General features: G+C 41.4%; 3 protein-coding genes across 8 annotated transcripts in view; all 3 read right to left on the bottom strand.

Moving 5' to 3' along the window:
* Positions 1-1422: 1422 nt before the first annotated feature.
* On the bottom strand, positions 1423-3961 carry LOC118105081 (RING finger protein 208). Its single transcript, XM_035152472.2, has 2 exons — positions 3478-3961; positions 1423-3351 (listed from the first exon to the last, which is right to left on the bottom strand). The coding sequence occupies exons 1-2, from the start codon at positions 3795-3797 to the stop codon at positions 3282-3284; spliced, it is 390 nt and encodes a 129-aa protein (XP_035008363.1). The 5' UTR covers positions 3798-3961; the 3' UTR covers positions 1423-3281.
* A 149-nt stretch (positions 3962-4110) lies between these two features.
* On the bottom strand, positions 4111-10871 carry ube2j2 (ubiquitin-conjugating enzyme E2, J2 (UBC6 homolog, yeast)). Its single transcript, XM_035152471.2, has 7 exons — positions 10684-10871; positions 8441-8571; positions 7526-7566; positions 7238-7340; positions 6985-7123; positions 6454-6534; positions 4111-6353 (listed from the first exon to the last, which is right to left on the bottom strand). Exons 2-7 carry the CDS (start codon positions 8569-8571, stop codon positions 6063-6065), a joined length of 786 nt encoding a protein of 261 aa, XP_035008362.1. The 5' UTR covers positions 10684-10871; the 3' UTR covers positions 4111-6062.
* Positions 10872-11441: 570 nt separating this feature from the next.
* Positions 11442-25959, bottom strand: part of acap3b (ArfGAP with coiled-coil, ankyrin repeat and PH domains 3b) — a 57221-nt gene continuing 42703 nt past the window's right edge. For 2 of the 6 annotated variants that reach the window (XM_047339359.1, XM_047339364.1), the window contains exons 11-26: positions 22570-22682; positions 22199-22250; positions 21861-21961; positions 21530-21641; positions 21199-21422; positions 20234-20303; positions 19984-20078; positions 19613-19833; positions 18881-18973; positions 18593-18694; positions 18054-18277; positions 17703-17812; positions 17152-17262; positions 16749-16810; positions 13544-13593; positions 11442-12139 (exon numbers count right to left, since the gene is read on the bottom strand). In XM_047339359.1, coding sequence (XP_047195315.1) covers positions 12071-12139; positions 13544-13593; positions 16749-16810; positions 17152-17262; positions 17703-17812; positions 18054-18277; positions 18593-18694; positions 18881-18973; positions 19613-19833; positions 19984-20078; positions 20234-20303; positions 21199-21422; positions 21530-21641; positions 21861-21961; positions 22199-22250; positions 22570-22682 — 1809 coding nt within the window. In that variant the 3' untranslated portion in view covers positions 11442-12070. Of the gene's footprint in view, positions 12140-13543; positions 13594-14164; positions 16811-17151; positions 17263-17702; positions 17813-18053; positions 18278-18592; positions 18695-18880; positions 18974-19612; positions 19834-19983; positions 20079-20233; positions 20304-21198; positions 21423-21529; positions 21642-21860; positions 21962-22198; positions 22251-22569; positions 22683-25959 lie in introns of those variants that run through there. The other 4 variants (XM_047339361.1, XM_047339362.1, XM_047339360.1 and 1 more) reach the window with 4 other exon arrangements.

Raw genomic sequence — 25959 nt, 5'->3', positions numbered from 1 at the left:
TGTTTCTTTTTAAACTGCATCAACTGAGTGCTGAATGTATTTATGAAGTACAGAGGAGTGGAAACACCATCCTGAGGAATGACGTGAAAAGCTTTTGGTTTTAAACAGTTCAAAAAGAGAGAAAATTTACCCTTTTTCCCTCCTTTCCTTGAAATATGAAAAATCAAGTTACACGTGGACTGAAAAAAACAATCAATTATCTGTGAATCTGATTGTGTAGGACCTGCTCATTATTAAAATTGATATATGGCCAGTTTTAACAGCTTTTTTAAATATATATATATATATTATATATATATATATATATATATATTATGTATATTATTTGGGTGGGGCTGAATATTTGTCCTGTTTTCTCCCCTTGACACTTTAGAAATGCTCGCTATAGTTTTAACAAACCACCTGCACTGCTGTACGATGACTGACAGATAATAAAGTTGATAAACCGCAGGCTGATAAGTCAGTTGGCGTTGGAGGAGAAGCCGTTAAGTCTCTGGCCACCGTTCAATCACAGGTGGCGAGTGTTTTTTTCCACTCAGTCCCTGTTGGTGTCTTCTGAATTCAGAGCAGATCTCCGGCCACCATGTGTTGAGCTCGGAGATGTGATGTGTTCAGATGGTCTCTGTGGGTCATGAAATGTTTTTCTTTTTTTTTTAGTAAACCCTTTCCTGTCGTTTGCATCAGTTTTGTGTTGTCTGAGTATTTAACTGTGTTTCATCTTAACATAGTATAGTTCAGAGGCTCTTTGGTAGAACTAATTCAGGGAAAAAGGTTTCAGCTCAATTAATCCACCGTCACTGTTTTCAATAAAATAACCATAAATTCACAAACGTGTTGATTTTTATTTTGGCGTGACTCAATTATTTACTTTCCCTCACGACTCTGAAAAGAAACTGCTACGAGTCGGTGAAACTTCAAACATCAAGGATTCTTAAACCCAAACCTGGAACCGTTTGTGTTCATAAAAAACAAACACGAAACAGATCATGAGGAAGAGCCCATGATGCTTCATGTCAGTTTAATGAAGCTCTTATCTAAGGCTATAGTATAATATAACAATTTAATTTAACAGCTGACATGTTGAGCAAGTTGTCACCAGCCTATCAGGGCCATAGACACTTCAACGCCCCACAAGGGGAAAACAACAACATTGGATCAAATACTAAACACAGATAAATAACTAGAGAATAATTGTAATCTATTGTGTAATATTTAACAAATCGCAGTATCCCATATTACAAGAGTATAACGTCATGTAAAAGGTAAAAAATCTCAGAATTTGAGATTGAACATAAATACAAAACATAAATTAAATGTGGTAGAAACCAGTAAAGGCTTATATGAAAACCACACAAACAAAATAAGAAAATACAAATCTAGAAATATATCAGTGTAGCAATGTATATCAGAAGTATACAGTCGTATTTTTCAAATTACAACTTTATTCTGTTAATGACTTTTCCTTCAATATGGCCCCAACACAGTCGGACCTTATAGCCACTGGATTATGTTCTTTGTTACAGAATGAGGTCTGGAAACAAATCAGCATCTAATAAGTATTAATTAACTGATATTTCACTGAATATTATTATTCTATATATATATATATATACATATATACATTAGATAATAAATACATACAAATTACAATTAATGTATTTTACAACTTATTCACAGAAGACATGTTTACTTACAGGCAAGTGCTTCTTGTTTCAGGTTCAAGACAGAAAAAACCCAACAAACTAAAAACTAAGTTTGAAGCAAAAGTCTCGGTCTGGGCTCCTCACAGGCCACACAGACGTATCTGTTGTGTTCACTGAGGCTGACGGCGACCGTCACCAGCCCTCGTTACGAAGTTGTCCCACTAATCAGCGAGGCCCCATGTTTTTAGCAAATATAATCATGACTGTACCTTTTACTCACATCTGTTTACTCACAAATGTCTTTTACTATGTTTATTAAATTATGTTTTGTCGGTGAGAGGTAGGAAGAGGAACGTCCATGATGTGGAATAAGAGAAAAGTGGTAAAAACTGTGATGGATACATGTTAATTTAAGTGCACATGTGATAGTCTGTTAATGTAGTGACCTTGTTTAGACAGGATTAATCATGTCTGTTTTGTTTCTTTTTAAACTGCATCAACTGAGTGCTGAATGTATTTATGAAGTACAGAGGAGTGGAAACACCATCCTGAGGAATGACGTGAAAAGCTTTTGGTTTTAAACAGTTCAAAAAGAGAGAACATTTACCCTTTTTCCCTCCTTTCCTTGAAATATGAAAAATCAAGTTACACGTGGACTGAAAAAAAAGATCTATTATCTGTGAATCTGATTGTGTAGGACCTGCTCATTATTAAAATTGATATATGGCCAGTTTTAACAGCTTTTTTTAATATATATATTATGTATATTATTTGGGTGGGGCTGAATATTTGTCCTGTTTTCTCCCCTTGACACTTTAGAAATGCTCGCTATAGTTTTAACAAACCACCTGGCCAAAGACACTTCAACGCCCCACAAGGGGAAAACAACAACATTGGATCAAATACTAAACACAGATAAATAACTAGAGAATAATTGTAATCTATTGTGTAATATTTAACCAATCGCAGTATCCCATATTACAAGAGTATAACGTCATGTAAAAGGTAATAAATCTCAGAATTTGAGAATGAACATAAATACAAAACATAAATTAAATGTGGTAGAAACCAGTAAAGGCTTATATGAAAACCACACAAACAAAATAAGAAAATACAAATCTAGAAATATATCAGTGTAGCAATGTATATCAGAAGAATACAGTCGTATTTTTCAAATTACAACTTTATTCTGTTAATGACTTTTCCTTCAATATGGCCCCAACACAGTCGGACCTTATAGCCACTGGATTATGTTCTTTGTTACAGAATGAGGTCTGGAAACAAATCAGCATCTAATAAGTATTAATTAACTGATATTTCACTGAATATTATTATTATATATATATATATATACACATATATACATTAGATAATAAATACATACAAATTACAATTAATGTATTTTACAACTTATTCACAGAAGACATGTTTACTTACAGGCAAGTGCTTCTTGTTTCAGGTTCAAGACAGAAAAAACCCAACAAACTAAAAACTAACTTTGAAGTTAAAGTCCAGGTCTCGGCTCCTCACAGGCCACACAGACGTATCTGTTGTGTTCACTGAGCGCAAGACTACATGAGGCTCATCTTCAGCTTCGTCAAGTTCAACACAAGGAGGGAAGAGGCTGCTCCTCGCGGGTCAGTAGCCCTTCAGAAAGCTCAGCATCTTTTTGAGCGCAGACATGGATCCCGAGTGCCTCGAATCAGAGCTGAAGACAACAAGAGACATTTGTTGATGTTAGTTTTGGATGAAATATAGTCAGCGCTGAGATTAAACTGCCGTTACACCTCAGAGAAGTGAAAAAAACAGACCACTCGGGCACCTGCATACTTACAGCTTCGACTTGAGTTGTGTCTTTGCGTCGTTCAGAACCACCGATGGAGCCTCCCTCTCCTGCTGCACGTCCTCGGTGATGTGGCTCCAGATTTCTGTGTTGATGTACAGGGCGTCGGACAGGGTCAGGCTGACTGGGGTGCACGTGATCCAGCGGCACAGAGGGCAGGGGATGGTCAGCATGGTGATCTCCCGCCTGGTCAGCTTCTCCAGGCACAGGATGCAGAAGGTGTGGCGGCAGTGGAGGACTCGTGGGATTCGGTTGCTGCGGGAGAACTCGTGGCAGCACACCACACATTCGCGCTCGTCGCTGTTGAACATGGTGGAACCTCAGTGTAAATGTGGAGGGTGACGTGGAAGACGAGTGTTCAGTCGCCGGACTGCGGGTGAAGTGTCTGACGAGTGCTCGCTCGGCTCAGGCTCTTAAGGAGGTTACCCGGACGTGCCTGAGCTTGTCTTGTTATGCACTCACGGAAACGTTGGAAAAAATGTTTTTCATTCCAGTTCTTTGGAAGCTCAAAGGGCGGGCAATTTCTCCCTCCCACACACACACACACACCCACACACAAACACACACACACAATTGGATTCCAAGTAAGTGAAACTATTAATGAATGCATGCTTCAGAGGAAGGTTTTCTAAAAGGCCCTGCAAAGCAGGGTTATTTATTTGCATTTACTATGAAAACATATGTTACACAAGATTAACTGAAGCATGGAAATGTGGGCATTTGCTGGATAATCACACAAACGCACTCCCACCATCATCATCAGTTTGTATTTGTTTTTTTTTAAAGATGGTGCAGAGAAAAGAGCAACACAAAGGCCAATCTTCTACCGTCAGATCAGTTTTCTGTTGAAACATTAGATACACAATAGAACCATCTTTACTAAATGCAATGCACAACAGTAAATTATCAGCAATTATGGGAGTCTGGGAAGTGACCTGTCTGCGCATGTTTGTCCATTATAACGCCTCTTTTAGGCAACACTAGACGTTTCCTCAGAGTTGGGACAGACAGGCCCAGATTTTCTCTATAAATAAAGAGAACAAAAACACAAAAGAAAAAAAACAAAAAAAACATAAAGACACAAAACTGTTGGTTCTTTTCACGCGTCTCCTTCCTTGGACCTACAGTATATAGAGCTATACTATACTGGTCAGCTAAGCCAATTGAAAAAAGGAAAAGAAGAGGTCCTGGTCTGACATCCTGCGCAGACACTGGTTCAGTGCTTGGCTCATGGGTTGACTGGAAACAACATCTGGACTCGCTTCAAACCTTGACCGTGCGTCAGTCTCTCTTCAACAGACCGACGCTCCCAAGTTGGTGTTTCTACGTCGTTTATACCCTGTTGTGGCAAAACTGCTTTTTCCACTCACTCGTTTTGACTCGTCATCATCAGAAATGTAATCTAATGATTACACACGCAGACGCTCTTTTGATGTTTATCTTTGTGCATGTGCTGTTTGATATTAGTCACTGATTACTAATGAGCATGTTGGATGTTTGCAGGTCATAAATATTCATGATTAACTTTTTCTTGTCAACAAAGGACACAAGCCTTTTATCTCTGATGTTAAGGTTTTGACACACACACACACACACACACACACACACACACACACACACACACACACACACACACACACACACACACACACACACACACACACACACACACACACACACACACACACACACACTTTGACAGGGCGGCAGGGATAATGCTAAAAACTGATGAAGTGAGCTTTCAGGTAATGTGCTTAAATTTCAGACCAGTGTCTATTCTCTGTTTGACTGACTGCTCTTTTCTTTTTTTTTTTTAAACCTGAGAAAAAATAATTCTTCCTTGAACCAGACATGACTTTATAGAGTAACAGAGTCACCTGTGAGGATGTGAAATTGAAAGTCTGAACTCTGCAGGTGAAGAAATCTGATGGTGAAATATAACACGTACATATCTGAAAGATCACGCAAACATTTCCTGAATCTCTTCTCTTGAATTTCAAAACTGCAACATCATCACACCCTGAGGCGACTGTAAAATGGAAAATCTGCAGAGGAAAAGGCTTTCGGTAGCAGAGACAGGCATGGGAGACTTAATTTAGTATGATCTACTGAAAGGAGACAAGATTTTATCAGTGCTGTTCGAGACACTGCAGGAGAATGCTGCATTCCATTCCACCTCAGTAGAGCACATTCGTGTTGGTGTCTTCGTGCACGCTGCGACAACCTATGGCCTGTTTACAAGACGTCACGTTAACGTTCTACCACAACCCATGAGCCAAGTCTGTTCCTATTGCTGACCTAAACCTCCAAAGCCCAGAGTGGATCACAACCTTATTAATAAGCCCCTTACAACCCCTGCCCCTGCCCTATTGTCCACTCCCCCACCTCTCAATCCTTCCTGGGCGGGTCGGCTTTGAGTTTCCGTCTTCCATAGTCCATGGTGGTGGTGGTGGTTGTGGAGGGGCTTTACCCTGGACTGAACATCCCTCCCCCCACGTAGTGTGTTTGTAGAATTTGGAGTCCACTAACTGGCCCGCCTGCAGGGTGGGGGGGTCACCCTACAAAGCCAGCTCCTCTCACTCCTGAGCTATGCTCCTCAGCACGTATTTGACTGTGTAGGCGAACGCAGCAAAGCCTACAATCACAAACAAGTTGGCCAGAGCCCCTCCTAGAAGTCCGTGGTTGCGATTGGCCTGCTGCAGACCAGGGGCAGGGTTGGCACCTGCGAGTGGGACGGGACCTCCGTTAAGGGGAGGAATGCCGTAGTGGGCGTGTTGGGGGTCACCGTCTGGCACCACGTCAGGTAAGGGGAGGGGCTGTGTGCGGGCGCTTAACTCCTCCTGGGCCTTCTGTTTCTGTTTCATCTCCTGTGAAGGGTGGAGGGAAAGACATGGGAGAATATTAGGCCACTAAAAAAACAAAAGCAGCAGATTTAGATGGCAAAGTTAGAGATCACATCCTTCTTACATCAACTACATCAGGAAACAGCTCGCAGAACACTTTATCCTTGAGGTTGAAGGCCAGGCTTTGGGCCGACAGCTGTCTTTTCTGAAAAAAAAAAAAAAGAAAAAAGAATTTAACACCTGAGATGTCACTGTCTGATGATCTAAGCGAGGAGAATTCAAATAACAATGAAGAGGATTAAGGCCCAGACAATGTTCCTGCTGACCCATCGACCTAGGCTTAGTTGGTAAGAGACACGTTTGTTGAGGAGGAGGAAGAAGAAGGGGAGAATCTCAGACGTTTTGCAGGCTTTGTTGGTTTTTTAAAAAGTTTTAGGGAAACAGCAATGATTGACAATGAAAGCCATGACATGTTTGTAATATTTCATGTCACTACCTGCTTCAGATGATGAGGAAATTTAAGTTTTGTAAAATTTGGCAATTCTGTCCAGTCTTCAGAAAAGCCTCAGGTTTCAAATAATGCTTAGGTCTTAGGGGGGGTGCTTTCTTTTGGCCTTGCGTCTTTATGGGTAAAGGATCATTTGTTTGACCTCACCGTGTAGTCTGAGGTCTCAATGCTCCCGAGGGTGGGGCCCTTCTCCACCATGAAGCTGAGCAGACCCGTGAGGATGGTGGAAACAGACCACGCAGGGTTCCACGTGTCTGGATGGAAGTCTGTTATGGACAAACATAACCTGTGGAAGAAAACAGGCGATGTTACAGAAAACAAACAAAGCAACAAATAGTTTTTGGAACTTTCTTAAAATCCTGAATTCTCACAATTCATCAATAAGAAACTACAGTCTTACCTTGTATTACACTTAAATCTCCCATTCGGTGTAATCATATAGATACTAGGTGGTTTAAAAGGAAACTCTCGGGGAAAAATGAGTTTTCCGTGGTAATATCCTCCTGCACAAAAGAAAAAGACATCACAGTACGGATTAAATACTGGATTACACAATGTAGAGACAGAAAGGTGGGAAACTATGACACATTATTCACAAGACACAGAAATCTGCACGTTCTAAAAAAAAGCCCCAGAAACAGAGACTACCTGAAGAGTACGTACAAGTTAACTCATCAGCATATTTTACCTTCATATGGAGTTTTCTCAGGACCTCTGACTACATAGTGCCTGGAAAAGACAGGAAAAATGTGTTAGTCACAACAATTATACAAGCCACCTACAGTACCTAATGTTTTACCTGAGTGTCTCCTTTGATCAGCTTTTTTTTCCTTCCTTTTTCTTGTCTTTAACTTTGTTTGGTGAATCTCGGTGATCTAATGGCTGAGATGCACATCACACGACTCAAACTGCAACTATCAATTATTTTCACCTGCGATTTATCAGCTGGTAATTATATTGATTACTAACTTTGTCTCCAAAACATAAGAAAAGTATAAGATCACTTTGTCAAACATCGTGTATTGTTTGACCGGCTGTCGAAAACTATAAATTATTCAAAAATATGTAATTGTAAGACAAATTAAACCATAAAGATCTTATTATAGAAATTTGAGGGCCATCACATTTTGGTATTTTTCTATAAACAAATAGGTACGCTGGTAATCAATCATCAAAATAGTTATCAAATGAATTTCTCAATCAAAATGGTCAACTACTCAACGCAGGTCTAGACGGCTTTCCCCAGGACAGATATTTCTGCTGTAACTGAAATTCACAGGCAGTGATGAGAGAAACTGGATTTTCTGCTCAGGGCAGTGGAACAAAAGACGAGGGTGTGGCGTAATTATAGGCACACCACATGATGGTAAGCTGCAAAGTAGAACACCTGCACAGTGCACACTGATGCCAAACCACAACTCTCTGTTTGTCTGTTTGAGTAAGACTAACTTAATTAAAAGTTGATGTAAAAACTTTTTTTTAAATAATTTTATGTATTTTAAGTATATAAATTAGAGGATCTGAAAATTCAAATTTATTTATCTGGAAAAATGGGTTGAAGCTGGTGGATGTGTTAAAAAAATGTGTGAGATGAGCATCTTACCATTCTAGGATGTTGGAGGGGAGAGGTTCTGCACAGATGTAAGGCACGGGGTCTTTCTTTATCCTGAGGTAATCCTGCTTAAGTCGCTGAGTGGCTGTGGTTGGAGCTCTCTTATTCCCGTTGTTGTTCATCTGAGGATTTAGAAGACATGCAAAAAGGAAGATATTGAAATTCATCTCGGTTCCTTTGGTCTTTACACTTATCAGGATTCATCATCAGGATGTACTCGTTCAAATCCGGAGCAGTTCTGCTGTCTGGTAAACCCATCTTTTACCAGTGTATGTTGTTAATTTGACAGTGTTCATGCTGTCGTGCATGTCTTGGATTGTAGCGACACAGATATTTAAATGTGTCCAAACTGGTTGAACTGCCACTAAGAACTGTGTAGAACATAGTGCGATTGTATCATATTAGCTGATAGAAAGACTAAAATGTGAAGCAGCAACAGACATGTTGCGTTTGCAAAATGTAACTGCAGCTGTGAGTGAGGCTTACAAGGAAACGTGTTTGATTGTCAGCCAATTGTTTATTTAGATCAAAAGCACAGACTGAAGTTCAAGGCCAAACCCGAAGAAGGTAATTATAGGTCATTTTTACCACAGCAACACTGTGATGCAGTAAACATCTCAGGCCTATTTCCCTGCTGACAGTGAGTTGTGTGAATCATTTAGATCACGTTGATGCTGCACTGGAATAAGGAATAGTGTCTTTCATAGTCAATATTTATAATCATCAGGATAAATGTCACATTATTATTTTGCTCCCGATTGAATGTTGTGGTTTTAAAACCTTCTTCATAAGCAGAGAATGACAAACACTTGATCAAACAAAACCTTACGAAGTAGATCAGACAAAAAGTATAATCATTATATTGGACATCTGTTGTATTGCTGTTGAGGACAATTATATTGCGATAATTATTATCTCCACCAAGGAGGTTATAGTGAGGGAAGTTTTCAGGAAGCTGGTGAAAAGAAAAGGTTGTTCAAAAATTCCTTCACAGTTACGTTTCACACCTGTCTGTTTGTTGCTTAGTTTGTAAACATGCAGTAAAATTTAATCCAAAATTTAGCTTTAACTTAATTTAGCCTGATTGACTCACAGGGCAAAAATCCACAACAGGGTACACCCTTAGAGTTGTTAAATTTAAGAATATTACATTTCCCCAAAAAGGTTCTTTTTAAATAAATCTATTTTAGATCCACTGTGTGTTGAGTAATGGATAATGTATTCTCCATCAATATCTCTGGATTAAAATGCAGACTTTGACAGGCTTTTGTTAGTTAGCAAGCTTATGCAAAAAAACTACTGGACGGATTACCAATTAAATTTAGATGCAGATTCAGGTCAGGGTTGTCTTCAGGAATTTCTTATCACTTCCTTTAAAGTGTTATTTCCCAGGGAATGATTGATGGATCTTGATGAAACAAGTCAGCCATGTTTAGGGAACTCACATCTATGAGTGTGTGGAAGTTCTTGGAGCTTGATTGAATTAAAGGGAACTGTTGGGCCTTGGAGATGCTGTGTGTTCTCCTGTGTCTCTCCAGGTGATAGTTATATCACCCCAGTCCTTCATAAAAACCAGTCCCATTAGGTGTCAGATTTTAGATCCAATGCTGGCTGCAGCCTCCATGCCACTGGTGTGGTGTTTTGAAAGTGAACTTCACGTCACACGGCCTATGCGCTAGTACACGACGTAGATTTAACTCCAGCGCGGCCCATTGAACTCCAGATAACTTCAGTGTTTGCCAATAGAGCTGCTGTCATGCGGCGAGCAGCTGACGACGGGCTGCGAGTGGAAGTGAAGTCATTGTCGCTTCCTCATGCAGGACGAGCGAGTTGACGCATGTTGTGTTTCCGCTGGGACTAATCCCTGGCGAGCTGCGCTAATGTTACATCCCCACCTGAACCAGTTGTATGAGCAGGTAACCCCCTCGATCGCCCGGCTGTAAACAAACAGAGCAGACCAGCTTCCAACTGCACACCGACATGACACGTAGCTGAAGACTTGTGTCGTAGTAAACACGGTGCGATCAGCGCTGCCCGCTCAGGAAGGCTAACTGGGCTTTACACGAATTTCGCAGGTAAACTGTGCTCCCCGTGTTAGCCACCAACGGCTAACGTTAGCTAGCCTAGGCCAGAGCTATGTTTAGCTAGCTGGCGTTAGCATCCCTTCGGTAAGAACCGCTGTTACGAACCAGAGCTGAGCCCGCGGGTCTGTCGCAGTGTAGGAAAGCACATACCTCTCCAGAGACCCCAGTGAAGACGGGTGTTCGTGACTGGACCCGGGATGAAGCGGTTGTTCCTGTCGTCAAACCCCCCAATCCGGTGAGACGATGGCAGCGACGTAGCTTCAGCTAGCGCCTACAGCAGGAGTGACACTTCCGGTTCTTCTTCTTCGCTTGTTGGGAAAGGGGCTGAGAAAACGACCGAGGAAATGAACGTCTCCTATGAGCTTTTGTGGAATTTGGAAAAAAAATGAATGAAAGCCAAATTTACACACGTGAAAAGAACTATATATTTTTTACCTTAGTACACCAACTAACATTTGTAGTGAATATTTCCTAATTATACATTTTAAATACTTTTATTGTGACGGAGTCGTTCATCAGTGCGACCCATAACGATCAACTGTATTGTTCTGTGTCTTTGCAATTATTGTTTTCTGTTTTGAACACCAAGTGACACATAAAGAAAAATATAAAGAGTAAGTTCTTGTTCATCCATAGATACACATAGGTAGGTTAGATAAAGGTACTACAAGTATGTACATAGATTCCCAGAAGTAGCCTGTGTACATATCTTGCCTGCTTACAAACGGTACTATGCTGACTTAAATATGTTAACCCAAAAGGGGGTTTGTTTATATAGTATTAACTAAAGATATCTGGCAAGTCTGGTTACCGTAAGGCGACTGACACTGCCAAGATGACCATGTCTTTCCTTTTCCTTCTTTGTTATACACAATTTTAAAGAAGACAAATTTAAATGCACAGAAACATCCATGACAGCCTTTTATTTTGGTCAAATATTTTATTTCTGCAATGAGGTGCAAGAATCAGAGATGTGCAGAAGACAAAATGTTATTATTCACAACACTAAATGGGGCACTTCACTGATTTTAAACCTCAAGTATAATATACTCATCACAGAGAGTATTATTTAAGCTGTGGGAACAGTTGCACAGTATTTTATAATTCCTGGTGTTATTTTGGCTTTGATCCATTGATATTGATCCATACTTGAGAGTATAAAGGCTTTTAAACATGTGTTTTGTGTCTTATGGTGGTGCAATACTATATTGTTGAAGTTCCCCTATAACAAAAAAACAGTCTGGTGTCAGGTGAACTAAAATAACTGTGCAAAGGTGCAACTGTTTGAACATGACATGACCTCACTTGTACAAACTGAGCATAGAAATAGAGAACAATGATATTCAGTGATAAAATAGCTTCAGAGTCTGCAGGGTTTTGACACATTTGTCTTTATCTGCATCACTCAATCCCCAGCACCACACGTCTTTTCTAACAGCATGGACTGCTTCGATATCTGAAGAGTGGTGAGATGAAGTGGTGGTCAGCTGTGGTCACTCTGGTGTCCTGCAGCGGCCGAACTGTACGCTCCTTCTCCTCAACTTCTCGGGCTGGAGAGACGCGAGGAGAGAAAACTCGCGAAAGACGTCAACACAGGAGACCCGACCTGTGGAATGGGACACTTGACATAAGTCGATGGGGGCTCACCCGACTGTGAGCACTGTGGAGACAGCAGGTATTTGTCTGCTGGGTTTTGCTTTACTTTAGTAACAAATCAAACCTTATTAATGACATAAAATCAAGGAAATGAGCCAGAAAATACAGATCTCCAGTCACCCACATATCATTATCTTCAGGAGGCAAGAAAAATAGATCCACCTACATGCACCCATGAGAGAGCAAAGTCCCCTGAAGCGTCGTCTCAAGACCCCAAGAGTGAGGCTCCTCTGTCTAGCCTGGTATACACCTATTCCTTCAGGATGATTAAATTACTCACTCCTCTATAAACTTTCTTTTGTTTGTTCCCCCAAATTCTCTGTGGAAACCACGTGCTTAAGGTTCCTCTCCAAGATGTTTCTTTACAAAAAGGGAAATTAGAAAAGACAAATAATCCCTTGGATCCAATTTCCTCTCTTGTACATTTTCAAATCACTAGGAAACGATATCTGGTCTCATGTGCTTAATATTCAAAGTCACATTTTATAATATGAAATACTACTGCACTCAGTAGAGCGCATTCCTCTTATGAGTCCCCTTATGAAACCACATTTAAATTCACTAGATCCAGATTTTCATTTGGATCGGCACCAAATTTCACACACTCATAAATATCAGTCTCATTAACATGTCTGTTTTATTTCATTAAGATCCATGAAATGCAGCAGCTCGGGTTCGAGTCCGACCTTTGGCCTTTTGCTGCATGTCACCCCTCCCTCCCTCCCTCTATCTCCCCTTTCACACTTAATACACTGTCCTACCCTAATAAAGGCAAAAATGATCCATGAATTCTTTTCTGACAAATCAAGAACATTTTGAAAAACACCCAATCACGTTGTTAAAGAAAGAAAGTGAACAAAAAAAAAACATTTCTAGATCCAACACTTATTCCAATCTGCACCAACATTTAATGGGTTCTTCCTTAGGTCATCGTCCCTCCACACAATTTCATGGAATCAGTCGAGTATAGTTTTTATGTAATCCTGCTAAATAACAAACAAACAAACCTCCTTGGCCCGAGGTAACTGGCTCAACTTACCATTGGATGTATGAATTTTTTATCATTTTGTTTAGGTATTAACTACATATTTTCAAATGCATGTGAATACTGAATCTTACAGCACTTTCTTCTGACTTAACTCTCCTCAACAGCACATCTGTGAGAAGTCCCAGATATATAATTTCTCCCTGTGAGACAAATAAGGTTCACATCATCAAGACGGCTCCGAATATTTTCCCAGAGAGAGGGGGTAAAATGAGTCTATGACAGAAAGACACCCTGAAGTTCCCCCACAGCCACAGAAGCAGAAAGAACACAGTGCCCCTATAAGACGGCCTGGGAGGCTTCACTCACTCTCTCCCGAACATCCTTGGCTTTAACTCTCCTGCTGCCTGTGGCAACCCCTGTGGCAACAGAAGCAATGAAATGTCAGACATTGTTTTACTTGCTCACGTGTTTAGTGTCAGGTGAGGAATTAGGCATTTCTAGCACATGAGAACAGGTTTTCAGTGATGGTGTGCGAACGCTTGTGAGATCGCATGAGATGTTTTAACACACTGGAGACACTTAATTATTCAAGGCACAGTGTTGCAGCTGCTGCAGGCTGAAAACAGAAGGACTGTTAAATAGCCATAACCTGCTAAACAGTAAAATAGTCTTTAAATATCATGTGTGCTGGAGGTGTCTGTGTGCACACCTCACTTTAATATAACTAGTGTATTGCTTTGAATAGGCCAAATGCTGCCCAGTTTGTTATAGACCAAAAGACACACCAGACCATATTGTGAAAAATACTATTCTCCCAACATCTGGCAATATTTCAACAACTAGGTAGCGAGAAATTGAAATTACTACAAATTTAGAGCAGCGACTCTCTGCAAACCATTTCAAATGTATTGCTTCGATGTTGAGAGAATGTCACAGATCAGAGATGAGACAGGAAACAGAAATGAGAGCAACAAGCGGGAAGCAGGGTTAGTTCATCAAGAGTTTCTCAGTTTTATTGTATGCATTTTGTTTTCTTCTTTTCCCCCTCAGTGCTTGTAAAGACAGGAAAGAAAGTATTCCAAAGATATCCAAATGTCAGCGAACAGAGAAACAAGTAGAGCAGGACTCTCTGTCACAGTTCTGCCTGACAGGATGTTTTAGTTGTTTTTAGGAAGAGAGTAAAAAGACAAACATAAAACCGATCAGACAGTCAGGATCCTTGATTGAATGCTGAGAGGCAGGCAGTGGGCTTCGAGTTAAAATACACAAGTGTACTATTTACAGCATGTTTGTTCTGAACAGCACCTTTAACCACTCTTATGTCAATACACACAATGGACACGACATTTAATACTTCCTGCTATAGGGCCTGTATGGGCCACTAAACAGTTTGGTCACAGTAGCTTCACATCACCTCCTAGACTGGTTCTACTTGCAGCACATCAAACTATTGCAGAATATCACCTGTTGTCACAAAGTCTCTCGGGCGAGTCACATTTCTGTCACCTCTTTTTTTGAATACATGAGTACACGGTCAGTGTTTTTACCACTCTGTCACTTCACAAAGCAAGGTGAGACTATGCTGCATCTACTCGGAACAGTTTCAGAAAAGAAAAAAACTGTGATATCATACAACAATGTCAGACACTTTCCCTTTAAAAAATCTTTGGCAGAGGAAAATAAAACCACATGTGGAAATAAAGAAATCAAAAAAGGACAGGATTGAGGAGGTCACCACAGGTTGGATTGGTGGATGGAAGAACGGCACAGAGGTGCAAAGAGGAACCTCTGACGCTCAACGGGTCGAGGTGGTTCATGCTTATTCCACTGGACTGCACTGCACGACATGATCAAACCGTAGAAAACTATTTCATCATGCTCATCATAATGCGAAACGATGTCGAAGTTGCCAAAAAAGACGATTCTGGCTTGGCATGCAGGGAATACTCTCAGCATTTACCAGTGAGGGAAGCTAGAAACAAACAACCTTTGACCCCCACCAAGGGTGTAAACTGTTCTAAAGTGATGTGCTCCATGATCTCACCACAGGTTCTGCCTCATGTTCGCGTATTTACAACAAAACTGAGCCGTGGGTTTACACACAGGAGTGTGAATGACGGAGAAGAAAGGGGCTGTTGAAAGGCGAGATCTTTTGTTTACACACTCTCTCCCTGCACTGCACCACTGCTCTGGTTCGTCCGCACATCACCTGAACAACTCAGCGAGTTCCCACTCTCAAAAACGCACATACTTAGGAAATGATTCACTGTAATAAAAAATTCCAGTCAAATCTCTTTCAATGGTTCGTTTGAATGCCAAATAATTGTACATGTAGAAGCATGAGGCCTTTATAAAGCAAAACTGAAAGCAAAAAGTCTCACGAGTAATGTGGTCTGACAACTTGTGTCATCAATTCCAAGGAACGCTATCAGATCAAAATGACAATCATTTAGAGAAATGCAGACGATATACTGCACCAAGAATGCATTGCACTGGTCCTCTGGAGATAAACATAAATAATAATAATAATACAAAAAAATAGACAATAGATAGATGTACAATAACTTGAGTGGACAAGAACAATGTAAAAAAAGTCGCACTAACTAAATGAAAATAAAAAATAATACTGGAGATGGGAAAAGTGCACAGGTTCTTTTTTTCCTTTACATATTGTATCATAATATCATATTATTTAACTCGGTCTCTCAGTATTCTCTCATGCACGCACTCATTCACTCCTCATGTCACAAAGGATCTCAGAAAGCAAGCGAGGGTCTCCCCCCCTCACAAGCCTTTCAGTATTTTTGTCACAGTTTTACAATAACTTCCCTCCCAGACCTTCTCCCTAATACACACAGGAAACTGCCCTGCTCACCTCTGATGCAGCTTTTTTTTTTCTTAAAGTAATGGAACTTTTTTTTTTCACCCCATGCCACAGCACATATAAAGATTAGCCATTTTAACTTCTAAATATGTATATTTACATCTCTGATTGCGGAGAGATGGGTACGCTGGATGTCAACACAGATGGTTTGGATAGATAGAAAGCATGGAGGGGGTTAATGCAGTTGTTCAGAGGTCAGAGCTGTTAGGCCACAGTAAACCCCCGCACCCTCACACGACAGGTATAAGTTAGAGGATAACCCTGTTAATAAAACACCAAAATGTATTTTTACTGTGTGTGTGTGTGTGATGGCGGTGCTGAGTAATGGCAAGCAGAGACACGGTGATGCAGAGAAAATGGAAGTGGTGGCTGTATTGTCAGTAGAGTTAAAAAGGTCCATCAGGGGTCTCCCTATGACACGACGCACCCCCACAATGAGCGAGTGGTACGCTCCTCTCTTCTTAGACGCCTGTAAGCCTTCGTCTACGTGGTTATTTTCAGTTTCCAATCAGGGGGAACATTTTGTATGTATATACTAGAGTATGTATATATAATGTATACATGTATATAACACAAGCTACACTCTTGGATACAGGAGTAACTAGCACTCCTCTATCGTGAGGCAGATGAACTCCTGGATGCACTTCCTATACTGCTGCTCAGTGGGGCTGCTGCCCGGGTATTGACCTGGTTGACCCAGCGGAGCCTCGGCCTCCCGCATCTCCTCGTTCATCCGTGCTAAACGTAATCTGTCAGAAGAGAAGGGAGAGCGGGAGAGAGAGGATTGAGAAAGAGAGAAAGGCAAAGAAAAAAGCAGAAATGAGAAATGGGAAGGCGGCAGGTGAGGAAAGAGAGAAATACGAAGGAAGGGAAAGGATGGAGATGATCAGGCGCCATGACATCATGGGAAATGTGGTGGTATACAGCAGTGACAGAAGACAGATGATAGGAGGAGGGAGGAAAGGAGGGAAGAAGAGAGTGAAGGTCATTATCACCGTGAGCTTCCATTGCAGAAGAATAATTAAAACATATTGAACAACATTTAGATGCAGAAGACAGTTGATTTTTGAGAAGAATTCAGATGATTTACAGTGTGACGATGTCTGCGTTGGCAGCCTGCACGGCGATACTCAGGGGGTCATGACCCTGCTCGTCCACCTCCGTCTGCGATGCTCCCCTCTTCAGGAAGAGACACACCTGACTGGGAACCAAAAGTTACAGCGAGAGAAAAGACAGAGAATGATGTCAGTTGTTAACATCAGAAATTTATTCTTTACACTTTTTATTCCATAAAGATTATAATTATCATTATTAATAAAAAGCAGAAGGATGAGAAAAAATGTTTATGGGCTGATAAACTCATGGGTGTGACATTTGTTGATTTTTCCAAGCAATGATTTGAGACCGTGTGACACAACTCTCAAAGAATATATGTCCTTCAGCAACAGTCTCTACAAATGTGGCTGTTGTCAGTTTCTGACGAAAATACGTAATGACTAATACAATCCAAACCATGCCTGGAAAATGGAGCAATCCTGGTGACATCAGAGTAATTTGGGGCAGGTTGGCACATGAACTATGTCACGAGGAAGAGGCAGAGAGATTTGAAGCTGTTCTTTTCCCTTTGCAGGCGTCACTTACCCAGTGTGCCCCAGGTAGGTGGCGTGGTGCAGCGGGCCTCTGCCCCTCATGTCCCTCTGGTTCACATCAGCTCCGTTCTGCAGCAGGAACTCACAAGCTATCAGAGAGCCCTGGCAGAGAGACAGACGGACAGAGAGTTTATTATTAGTTTTTTTATTTTCTTTCGAGTGATAGTTGAACATTACCGACTTATTTACTTACTATTTAACCCACACGGATTCCACAATTATTTGATATCGCAAAAAACGTAAGGGTCAAATAAATTGCTAGAGAGTAAATTGCTGATTTACACTTTTCTCACTTTATACAAATTCAAATGCTTTTGTGGGTCGAACCAACTTAGTGTCTCACCCCGATCACGGCCTGTATGAGCGGCGTTTTCCCCTCCTCCTCCTCACTCGCAGCGTGTACGTCAGCACCGTGTGCAAACGCCTCAGCCATGAGCGGCAGGTTGTGCAGACGCGAGGATCGGTAGAGGAGCGCCCCGGGGTGTAGCTCCCTTGGATCTTCCGGGTCCGATGACATTTCCTGCTCGATCTCCACCTCGCCACTGGACGACTCCTCCGACTCCTCCTCTGAGGGTAGGTAAGGAAACAGGTAAGGAGAACAAATGCTAGCGAGTGTACGTCATGCAGTGTGACTGGGCTCGTAAAGGTCTTAACAGGAATTCTCTTTTGTGTGATGTTTCTTTACAACATCAAAACTATTGAAAAAATTCACACTGGGTTATTAAGTAACTCTTATTGACCCAAGTGTCCTGCTTCTACCATGAATAACTCTTTTGTATTCGACATGCACACACACACACACACACACACACACACACACACACACACACACACACACACACACACACACACACACACACACACACACACACACACACACACCTTCTTCTGTAACACTGTCCACCACTGAGCCAAAAACCAGGATGTCAGTGCTGCCGTCAGTGCTTCCTCCGAGGCCACTGTCGCTGCTGAGACCTGCGGGGCCAAGCATCGCCAAGCCACGGACACGTTAATCATTACACAGCACAAACTGTGCCGCTAATACACACATCATCACAGGTAAGACTGCACAACTAATAGAAGATATGTCCGAAATTGCTGAATAAAAATCTACAATAACTCTGCAATGGATGTGTGTAGACGTGTGTGCTGAGTGAGTGGTGAACTTACTGCGAGGACCATTGCCGGTGTCGAAGTAGGAAAATAGTGAATCCAGCTCATCTGGGCAGAACAGGGAGTCTCGGCGAAACTTTGCTGCCGCCGCTGCCGAGAGACAAAGGATTTCAGATTAAACAATATATCTAAGCCACCTTATTATCTCTCTTTAACTTTATCTTTAACTTCTCCCTGAGTAAAGCCATTGATCCCAAGAGCTTCAAAACCACCACAGTAATCTAATCTCAGGCAAACACCCCTCGGCATCCGTGGCTCCACTGAGAGCATCTAGTTTGTTGAGGTGCAGATCTCGGAAAGACTCACTAACACCACCAGGCCCAGCAGAGATCGCACTTTCATAGGAAACTGAAGCAAAACATTCTCACAACCTTCCAGAGAGGAACAGTTGTGAGAGCATCACCACTTATTCAACCTGCATTAACAGTGATACTGCCGCCCTGCAGGAGGAGCTGAGAAGATCATCGAAGTCTAGATAACTTCTGGAGCATCTCCTGAGCTGATGGCTTTAACATCCTCAGGGTCCACTCACACCCACTTCACAAATACTTTGGTCGTCTACCATCACAACCACAAGACTGTTAAACAGCAACTTCACCACTAGATGTCAGTAGATTCTACACACTGAACCTTTAAAAGGAACTTGCATTTAACAGATCTCAGGTAAGCATGACTCGGGAATATATATATATATATATATATAAAGTGATGGTGATTAGCTGAACTGACCTGCTGAGAGATTTGCAGGAGAGGCGCTGCCTGGCTCGTAGCGGTGGTATTTCCTGCGGACCTTGTTGGGGGCTCGCACAGAGCTGTTGTGTCGCTGGCATTTCTTCACCGTCCAGGGGCGGGACTTCCTCTCGCCCACCACCAAAGCCTCACTCCCGCTCATTTTCTTCAGGAAGCGTTTCTCCACGTATTTGGACTTGATCCAGGCTTCCTTCTCCTGCCTGGAGGGAGATGATCACAAACCCATCACTTTTTACATCACACTTCTTTTAACTTAACTGTCTTCAGGGTGAAAACCTATAGCCAACGGTATTAACAAACAGTGGATTTTCTTTTCTCTCCAAATGTTTGTCATGGAGTAAAAAACTGACCTTGAACTAGAGGGTCCAGGTTTCTTAGCCCCCACTTCCTCACAGCGTCCCTCATAAATCTGGTTTATTACAGTGTTCCCCAGTTCACACATCAGCTAAATGTGATAGAAGAAGGAAAGAAGACACAGGAAAGTCATTTAAAGGAGTTATTTTAGCAATGTAATACCAGAGAGCCAACTGTAACAGGGGAAAAAAGCTCAGCACAGAGAGAAGAAGCTGTTTGTGTGATGAACGGGCTGGAGAGACGCACCTTGAGTAACTCTGGCTCCCATGAGTCTAACGTCAGTGAACGCACTTTGGAGCAATGGACACCTAAACTCCTGAAAGACACATGGAGAAGAGGAGAGAAGAGATTTTATAAAGTTTATAAAGAATATAGAGTTTTACATCTTACTACAAAATCTTAGCACATTTTTACTCTTGCCACTTTTAATAAATCTGCTAGAAGGGACAGATCAGAATATGGTGCCACTTTTGTGTTTCTACTTTCTGAATGCTCAGAAAATCTCTAGAGTTAAACTAAAAAGAGCAGCTCTATTATTTACCATGCAACAGTTACATAAATAAAACATCAGCAACAGGATGAACGTCACTTCTGCAGAGAGTGACATGTGTGAGGAGGAAGCTTCAGCCACTAGGGGTTTCTCAATCAAAACAATAACTAAAGCCCTAGTTTGATGACATTGTGAAAAGGCGCGGGATCACGGGAATCATTGTCTTCACCAACATTGCCAATGAAAATCGACATGCCGCGACTCGTCAATGGATAATCTTGATCCATTATGAAAAGGAAAAAACAGACAACTGGCTAACAGTGCATTTTTCTTTCGTCACACGTCGTTTGCCCTGGAAGTGATAGCAGAGATGGGGTAATCCACGGGTGAAGTATATTTGACACAAAAGGAAAATGAAAGGTACCGTAAACTTGTATAAAACTGGGGATTTGTCTGAGTTTGAATATTATTGGAAACATTTTGGATAATGTAAGTTCACAAGTCAACAAAATAAAAAAACTTCATTTTTAGACATTTTAACGAAGAGTTGTTACATATTATTTCTTTAATAACATTTTCTAAAAGGATGATTTAATTATCTGGAATTGCTGTGAATTCTTATTTCAAACTGACGAAGCCAATTGATAGGTAAAAAAATAATCCTAAATATTGTTGCCGCCCTCTACAAACAAACCCAGTCTCGGTGTTGGTGCAGTTATACCTGTGGATCCCTGAGCACTCGATGCACAGCAGCACTCCCAGGTTGATGGAGGCCCAGCACGGAGCTGTCTGTCTACAGTCGCAGCACAGCTCGTTGCCTGGCAGGCTCTGCACCCTCTGGAGGAGGCTCTCCCCCCCTACCCTAACTCCTTTATCACCCCTTTCTCTGGGTTCGCTGGCAGAGTCGATGCTGCTGGTGGAGGGCGAGGCTGTCCGGTCCAAACGCTGCACAGACAAGGGGCAGACAGGTCAGCGGCAGACACTTTCATTTCAAGGAAAATTCAGTAATGAAAAGAAATGAGTGATGTGAATTTTTCTGCATGTGTTCATACCTCAATATAGTAATTGTCAGCGATGTCTTTGTAAGCAGAGGCGATGCTCGCCTGGACGGCCTGAATCCAGGCCTGTCGCAGCTTCTCAGACTCAGCTTGTAGCATGCAGCTCCTACAAAATAAAAGTCCAGTTATAGAAATATCATAATGGTCTAATATTAGAAATCTATATGTTAGTGAGCCGCTCAGTTCATTCCGAATGATAGTACATATAGAATATATATATATATATATATATATATATATATATATATATATATAACACACACACACACACACACACACACACACACACACACACACACACACACACACACAACACACCACTTACTTGGTGGGTGAAACCACCTCAAAGCAGAACCTCCTCTCGTTATCCTCACAGGGTTTGACTGAGCACAACCTCAGGTCCTCCACCACCACTGTCAGAGAGTCCTGTCATTGGCAGAGAGGAACGTCACTCACAACAAGGTCGATCTATTTACTGCAAGTTACACTGGAACAGGTTAACGTCCTCATATCTGGCAGGAAAGGATGAGTCACTGCACGGCTCCTTCCTTCTCTGTCAATATGTCATTGACATTGATTTGGAGTAGTTTAATTTTAGTAATGAAATAAATTATTACATAAAAACACACACGTTGTAAAAAATTTAGGAAAATCAAACTGTACCTTGAGTTTCTTTTGATAGACCAGCTGACTGTTTTGTATGGAAAACCATCGCCTGCAGGGAGGAGAGGGTATGACATTAGCTTCTGTATAAAAGACATAAACAATCAAATGTCTACCCATTAAAAACACTGTTCTTTGGGCTTAAAGAAACAGATTAAACCCATAGAGTCTGTTCATGTTAATACATGTTATTATTTTAAGTTGAAAAAACTTTTTAACAATTTGTGTGTTACCAGTTTAAGTGATTTTTTGAGTCGTTAAACAATTTTCGTTTTTTTGGTGTATTTAAGTAAAGTTTAATAAACAAACCTTTTCTTGACAATTCCTGACTTTTGATAGTTACAACACTCTATGTCACTCTTGTCTTTTACCTGTTCCAGGTCTTGAAAGCATTGCTGGCCCTCTTGAAGAGGTAGCCCTCCATGACCACACCATTGGGAGCATCCACATTAAATTCCAACTTGGGGTCATCATAGGAAAAGTCCTGCAGGGAAAACACCAACACACATAAATATTAAGATCTGACTTCCTCTCCACTGTATGCTCTTATTGTCAGGGAGTGATGGATTGTCTATGATCAACGTAATGAAAAGTCCACATCTCCACGGTCTAGTTCCTGTAGATACTGGATGTTCCCCTGTTCTTGATAACAAATAAGTAATTACAGAAATGAATGATGGCTCAGAGACAAACAGCTTTAATCAGTCATCTGCGTACAGATCAGGTCTGGAGATGCTGAGGAGTGATTAACGTCCACTAAAACATATCAAGAGGAGCCTGAGATATCATCTTATCAGAAGCACAAACAGTAGCTCCTGACGCCTTGCTCCGTTGTGACGTTACACATTTTCTCTACATTTTTTAAAAGTGTCTGTGTTCCTCCACAAACATCAGTCTGTGTCCTCTCTTCACTGATCATCTGTTCTTTAGTTTATCTTCAAAGATGACATCGAATCTGAGCCTCTCTAACCTCTCTACCTGTCAGCTGAAACCTCACCGGCTTTGTCCACTCAGAGCTGAACTTCCTGAGATACATGCCACCTGGCCAGCGAGGTGAATAAAACAAGCATACTGATTCACATGCGAGTCAACAGGGAGGTTGGGTTTCAGTATTGTTAAGGAGGCCTTTGGTTTGGTGTAAGGGAATACTAGGCATATGGCAAGCTGCTGGCATTAACACACGACCACACACACACTCACATACACTTGTCTCTCTATTGTGAAGACACTCATTGACATAATTCATTCCCTAGCCCCTTACCCTAGCCTGAAGAATTCTGTGTTTTTCCCAAAAATATTTTTACACCAACGCCATCAAGTGTATATTCAGCATCCTTATTAAATATAACTAAAACGTTCAAATCAAATTGATCGTTTTGGCAGCTTTATGCAGATCAGTGTGGAAGATGAGCAACTTGTGGTATTGGGTTATTAGAAATGTAAATTGGCATATTGCTCAGCCCGTGTGTGGGATTTCTGCTGGTTTGTGTGACAACATTCAGGCTATGTGATACGTTAACATGGTGGGATGTAACAGAACTGTCCGTCTCCTGGCTGTGAGACATTCATAGCTTGAGGTGTTTCCAGCAGGATCCAAAAGAGACGCTTGTAAACACCAACGCTGCCTCGTTCTTACATTCTGCAACAGGCCACTAGAGGGAAAGAGCTACTTTATACCAACTTTGTGGAGAAGAAGAGAGAAGAACAAAAAGAGAAGACTTCGGCAGAGTATGCACACAATGGTGTCAAGCATCTTTTTTTCCAATGTAACTATTGTATTTGATTTGTAGTGAATGTTAACTACACACTAGAAGTGGGCGATAAAACAATATCCGTAATTATCGCAACATCATTTTCATCAAAGGTTCAATATCAATGCTTATGCAGAGATGAGGAGCTATAACACATTATTGATCTACCTCAGATGTGTCAAATGTTTTGCTGTTCATCAAACCACAACCTTCACCGGACCAAAATTAAAGTCTTTAAACTGGAAAATAATAATGTTCCATTTATCATGGTATTTATCAATATCGACTGATGTGAATCTTTTCTGATCTTAGTATAATTTTTATTGCATATCACACTAAGACAGACACAAGTTATTATTTTCCTATCAATGTGATCTATCCTCACAACACACTGTGAGTAGTTCTCAGTGGGAAATAGGTCTGGGGTGTTTACTGCATCACAGTGGTACTGTGGTAAAATGACCCCTTACTTTCTTGTTCAAGTTATACTGGCCCTATTACATACCAATACCAAAAAACAAACAAAAGTATCATGACAACGGACTCCTGACAAGAGAAAACAGCCATTAACAGAAGAAACATGTTTCTCACCAGTGTGTGGTCCAGTCTGCCAAATATCTTCATCTTCACCACACTGAGATCCAACAACATCTCCAATTCAACAGTAAAAGAATAAATAACTTAATGATAAAGAAATAAACTGATGCATTACATCACACACACACACACACACACACATCTCACACCAGTGCAGATGAGAGACTGTCAGCAGGCTCGTGCCGTTGCTTCACTCCACGCCACCTGCCTGCACACTGCTCCTGCTCCAGGGCCGCCATGCATGTGTCGTGAGCCCTCATTACCATACAGCTGTCACAGAGCGTGCTCGTGACCCTCTGACCCCCCCACGGCTGCCGGAGATCAAACATTTTCACTTTACACCCCCTCCCTCCCTCCATCCTCCGTCCCAACCCGGGATTTAAGGCTCTCCTCTAACCCCTGCAGCTATATTCTCCAACCCCGGGTTTAGTGCACACTTCTGGAGGAGTCAGCTCTCCATCTGTCTCTGGCTCTCAACACTATTCCTGCTTAATCAAGCTGACGTTATTGCTCCCCAAACACCAGCACAGAGCTCCTGCTTCCCACCTTAAATCAGACGGCACAGTGGAAGAATGCAGCGCAGCAAGAGTCCAAAAGGCGCAGGAGGCTGCACAACAACAGCCTTTATTATAGGGACTGAAAAAAGTTCCAGAATTTATTATCCTTAGATAGAACATGTCAGGTGGGTGGGTGGGTGGGTGGGGGGCAGTCGACCAAAAACAGTGAAAGTGTAGGGGTGAGGTCAGGAGCCACACAAACAGGAGAGGGGGAAGAGGAGGGAGAGAAGGTGAACGTACAGTGATCATCTGTGTAAAACACTCCCTCACTGATAAAGAGTTTATTGCTTTCATTTCATCACGACCATGGACATCAAGATAAGACATTTCCGGCATTTCAAGCTGTCTGTTTTTTTTCTGTATTGATGCATCTCACATAATTTTCATCCATTATAAGATTAATACATTTCTTCTTGAAAAAATATTACCATACAGTATCTTATACTGATTCTGTTCTGGTATCCATCTCCTCCAACTGAAAAATAACCCAATCCACATCAAATGTATCTTAAACTATACTTTTATGATGAAGAAATCTTATTCTCTTATGAGCAGGACTCCTGCAGTTACTTAATGGTATATTAATAAAGAATGTATTCTATTAATAATTCACAAACTCTTCTCAGTCTCATGTCTTTACTTCCTGCAGCAACTCATTTGCATATGGAAGGAGTCTAAAAAAAGAAGTCTTTGATCGCAGGAGAATATCAGAAACGGCTCAGGGCAACATCTCCTGAATGTCTTGATGTGCTGTGGCTTTTTCTGTCTCCAGACCTTTTTTTTGGAGAAATTTCTTTTCACAGATGCAAAGACAAAGAAAATCGGGAATAAGAGACACTCGACTCGAAGCAGCTTA

Source organism: Hippoglossus stenolepis, chromosome 3 (assembly GCF_022539355.2).
Source record: "Hippoglossus stenolepis isolate QCI-W04-F060 chromosome 3, HSTE1.2, whole genome shotgun sequence".
Classification (NCBI taxonomy): domain Eukaryota; kingdom Metazoa; phylum Chordata; class Actinopteri; order Pleuronectiformes; family Pleuronectidae; genus Hippoglossus; species Hippoglossus stenolepis.
Note: the sequence above shows the minus strand (reverse complement) of the source record. Positions and strands in the feature narration are given on the sequence as shown.

Bases quoted from the DNA above. Each gene is read 5' to 3' on its own strand.
- LOC118105081 (XM_035152472.2), bottom strand. From the start codon at position 3,797: ATGTTCAACAGCGACGAGCGCGAATGTGTGGTGTGCTGCCACGAGTTC. The intron at 3,352-3,477 runs GTAAGTATGCAG...TGTTGTCTTCAG, and splicing joins ACACAACTCAAGTCGAAGCT to CTCTGATTCGAGGCACTCGG.
- ube2j2 (XM_035152471.2), bottom strand. From the start codon at position 8,571: ATGAACAACAACGGGAATAAGAGAGCTCCAACCACAGCCACTCAGCGA. The intron at 7,567-8,440 runs GTAAGATGCTCA...TGTCTTTTCCAG, and splicing joins CCCTCCAACATCCTAGAATG to GCACTATGTAGTCAGAGGTC. The intron at 7,341-7,525 runs GTAAAATATGCT...TCTTTTGTGCAG, and splicing joins TGAGAAAACTCCATATGAAG to GAGGATATTACCACGGAAAA.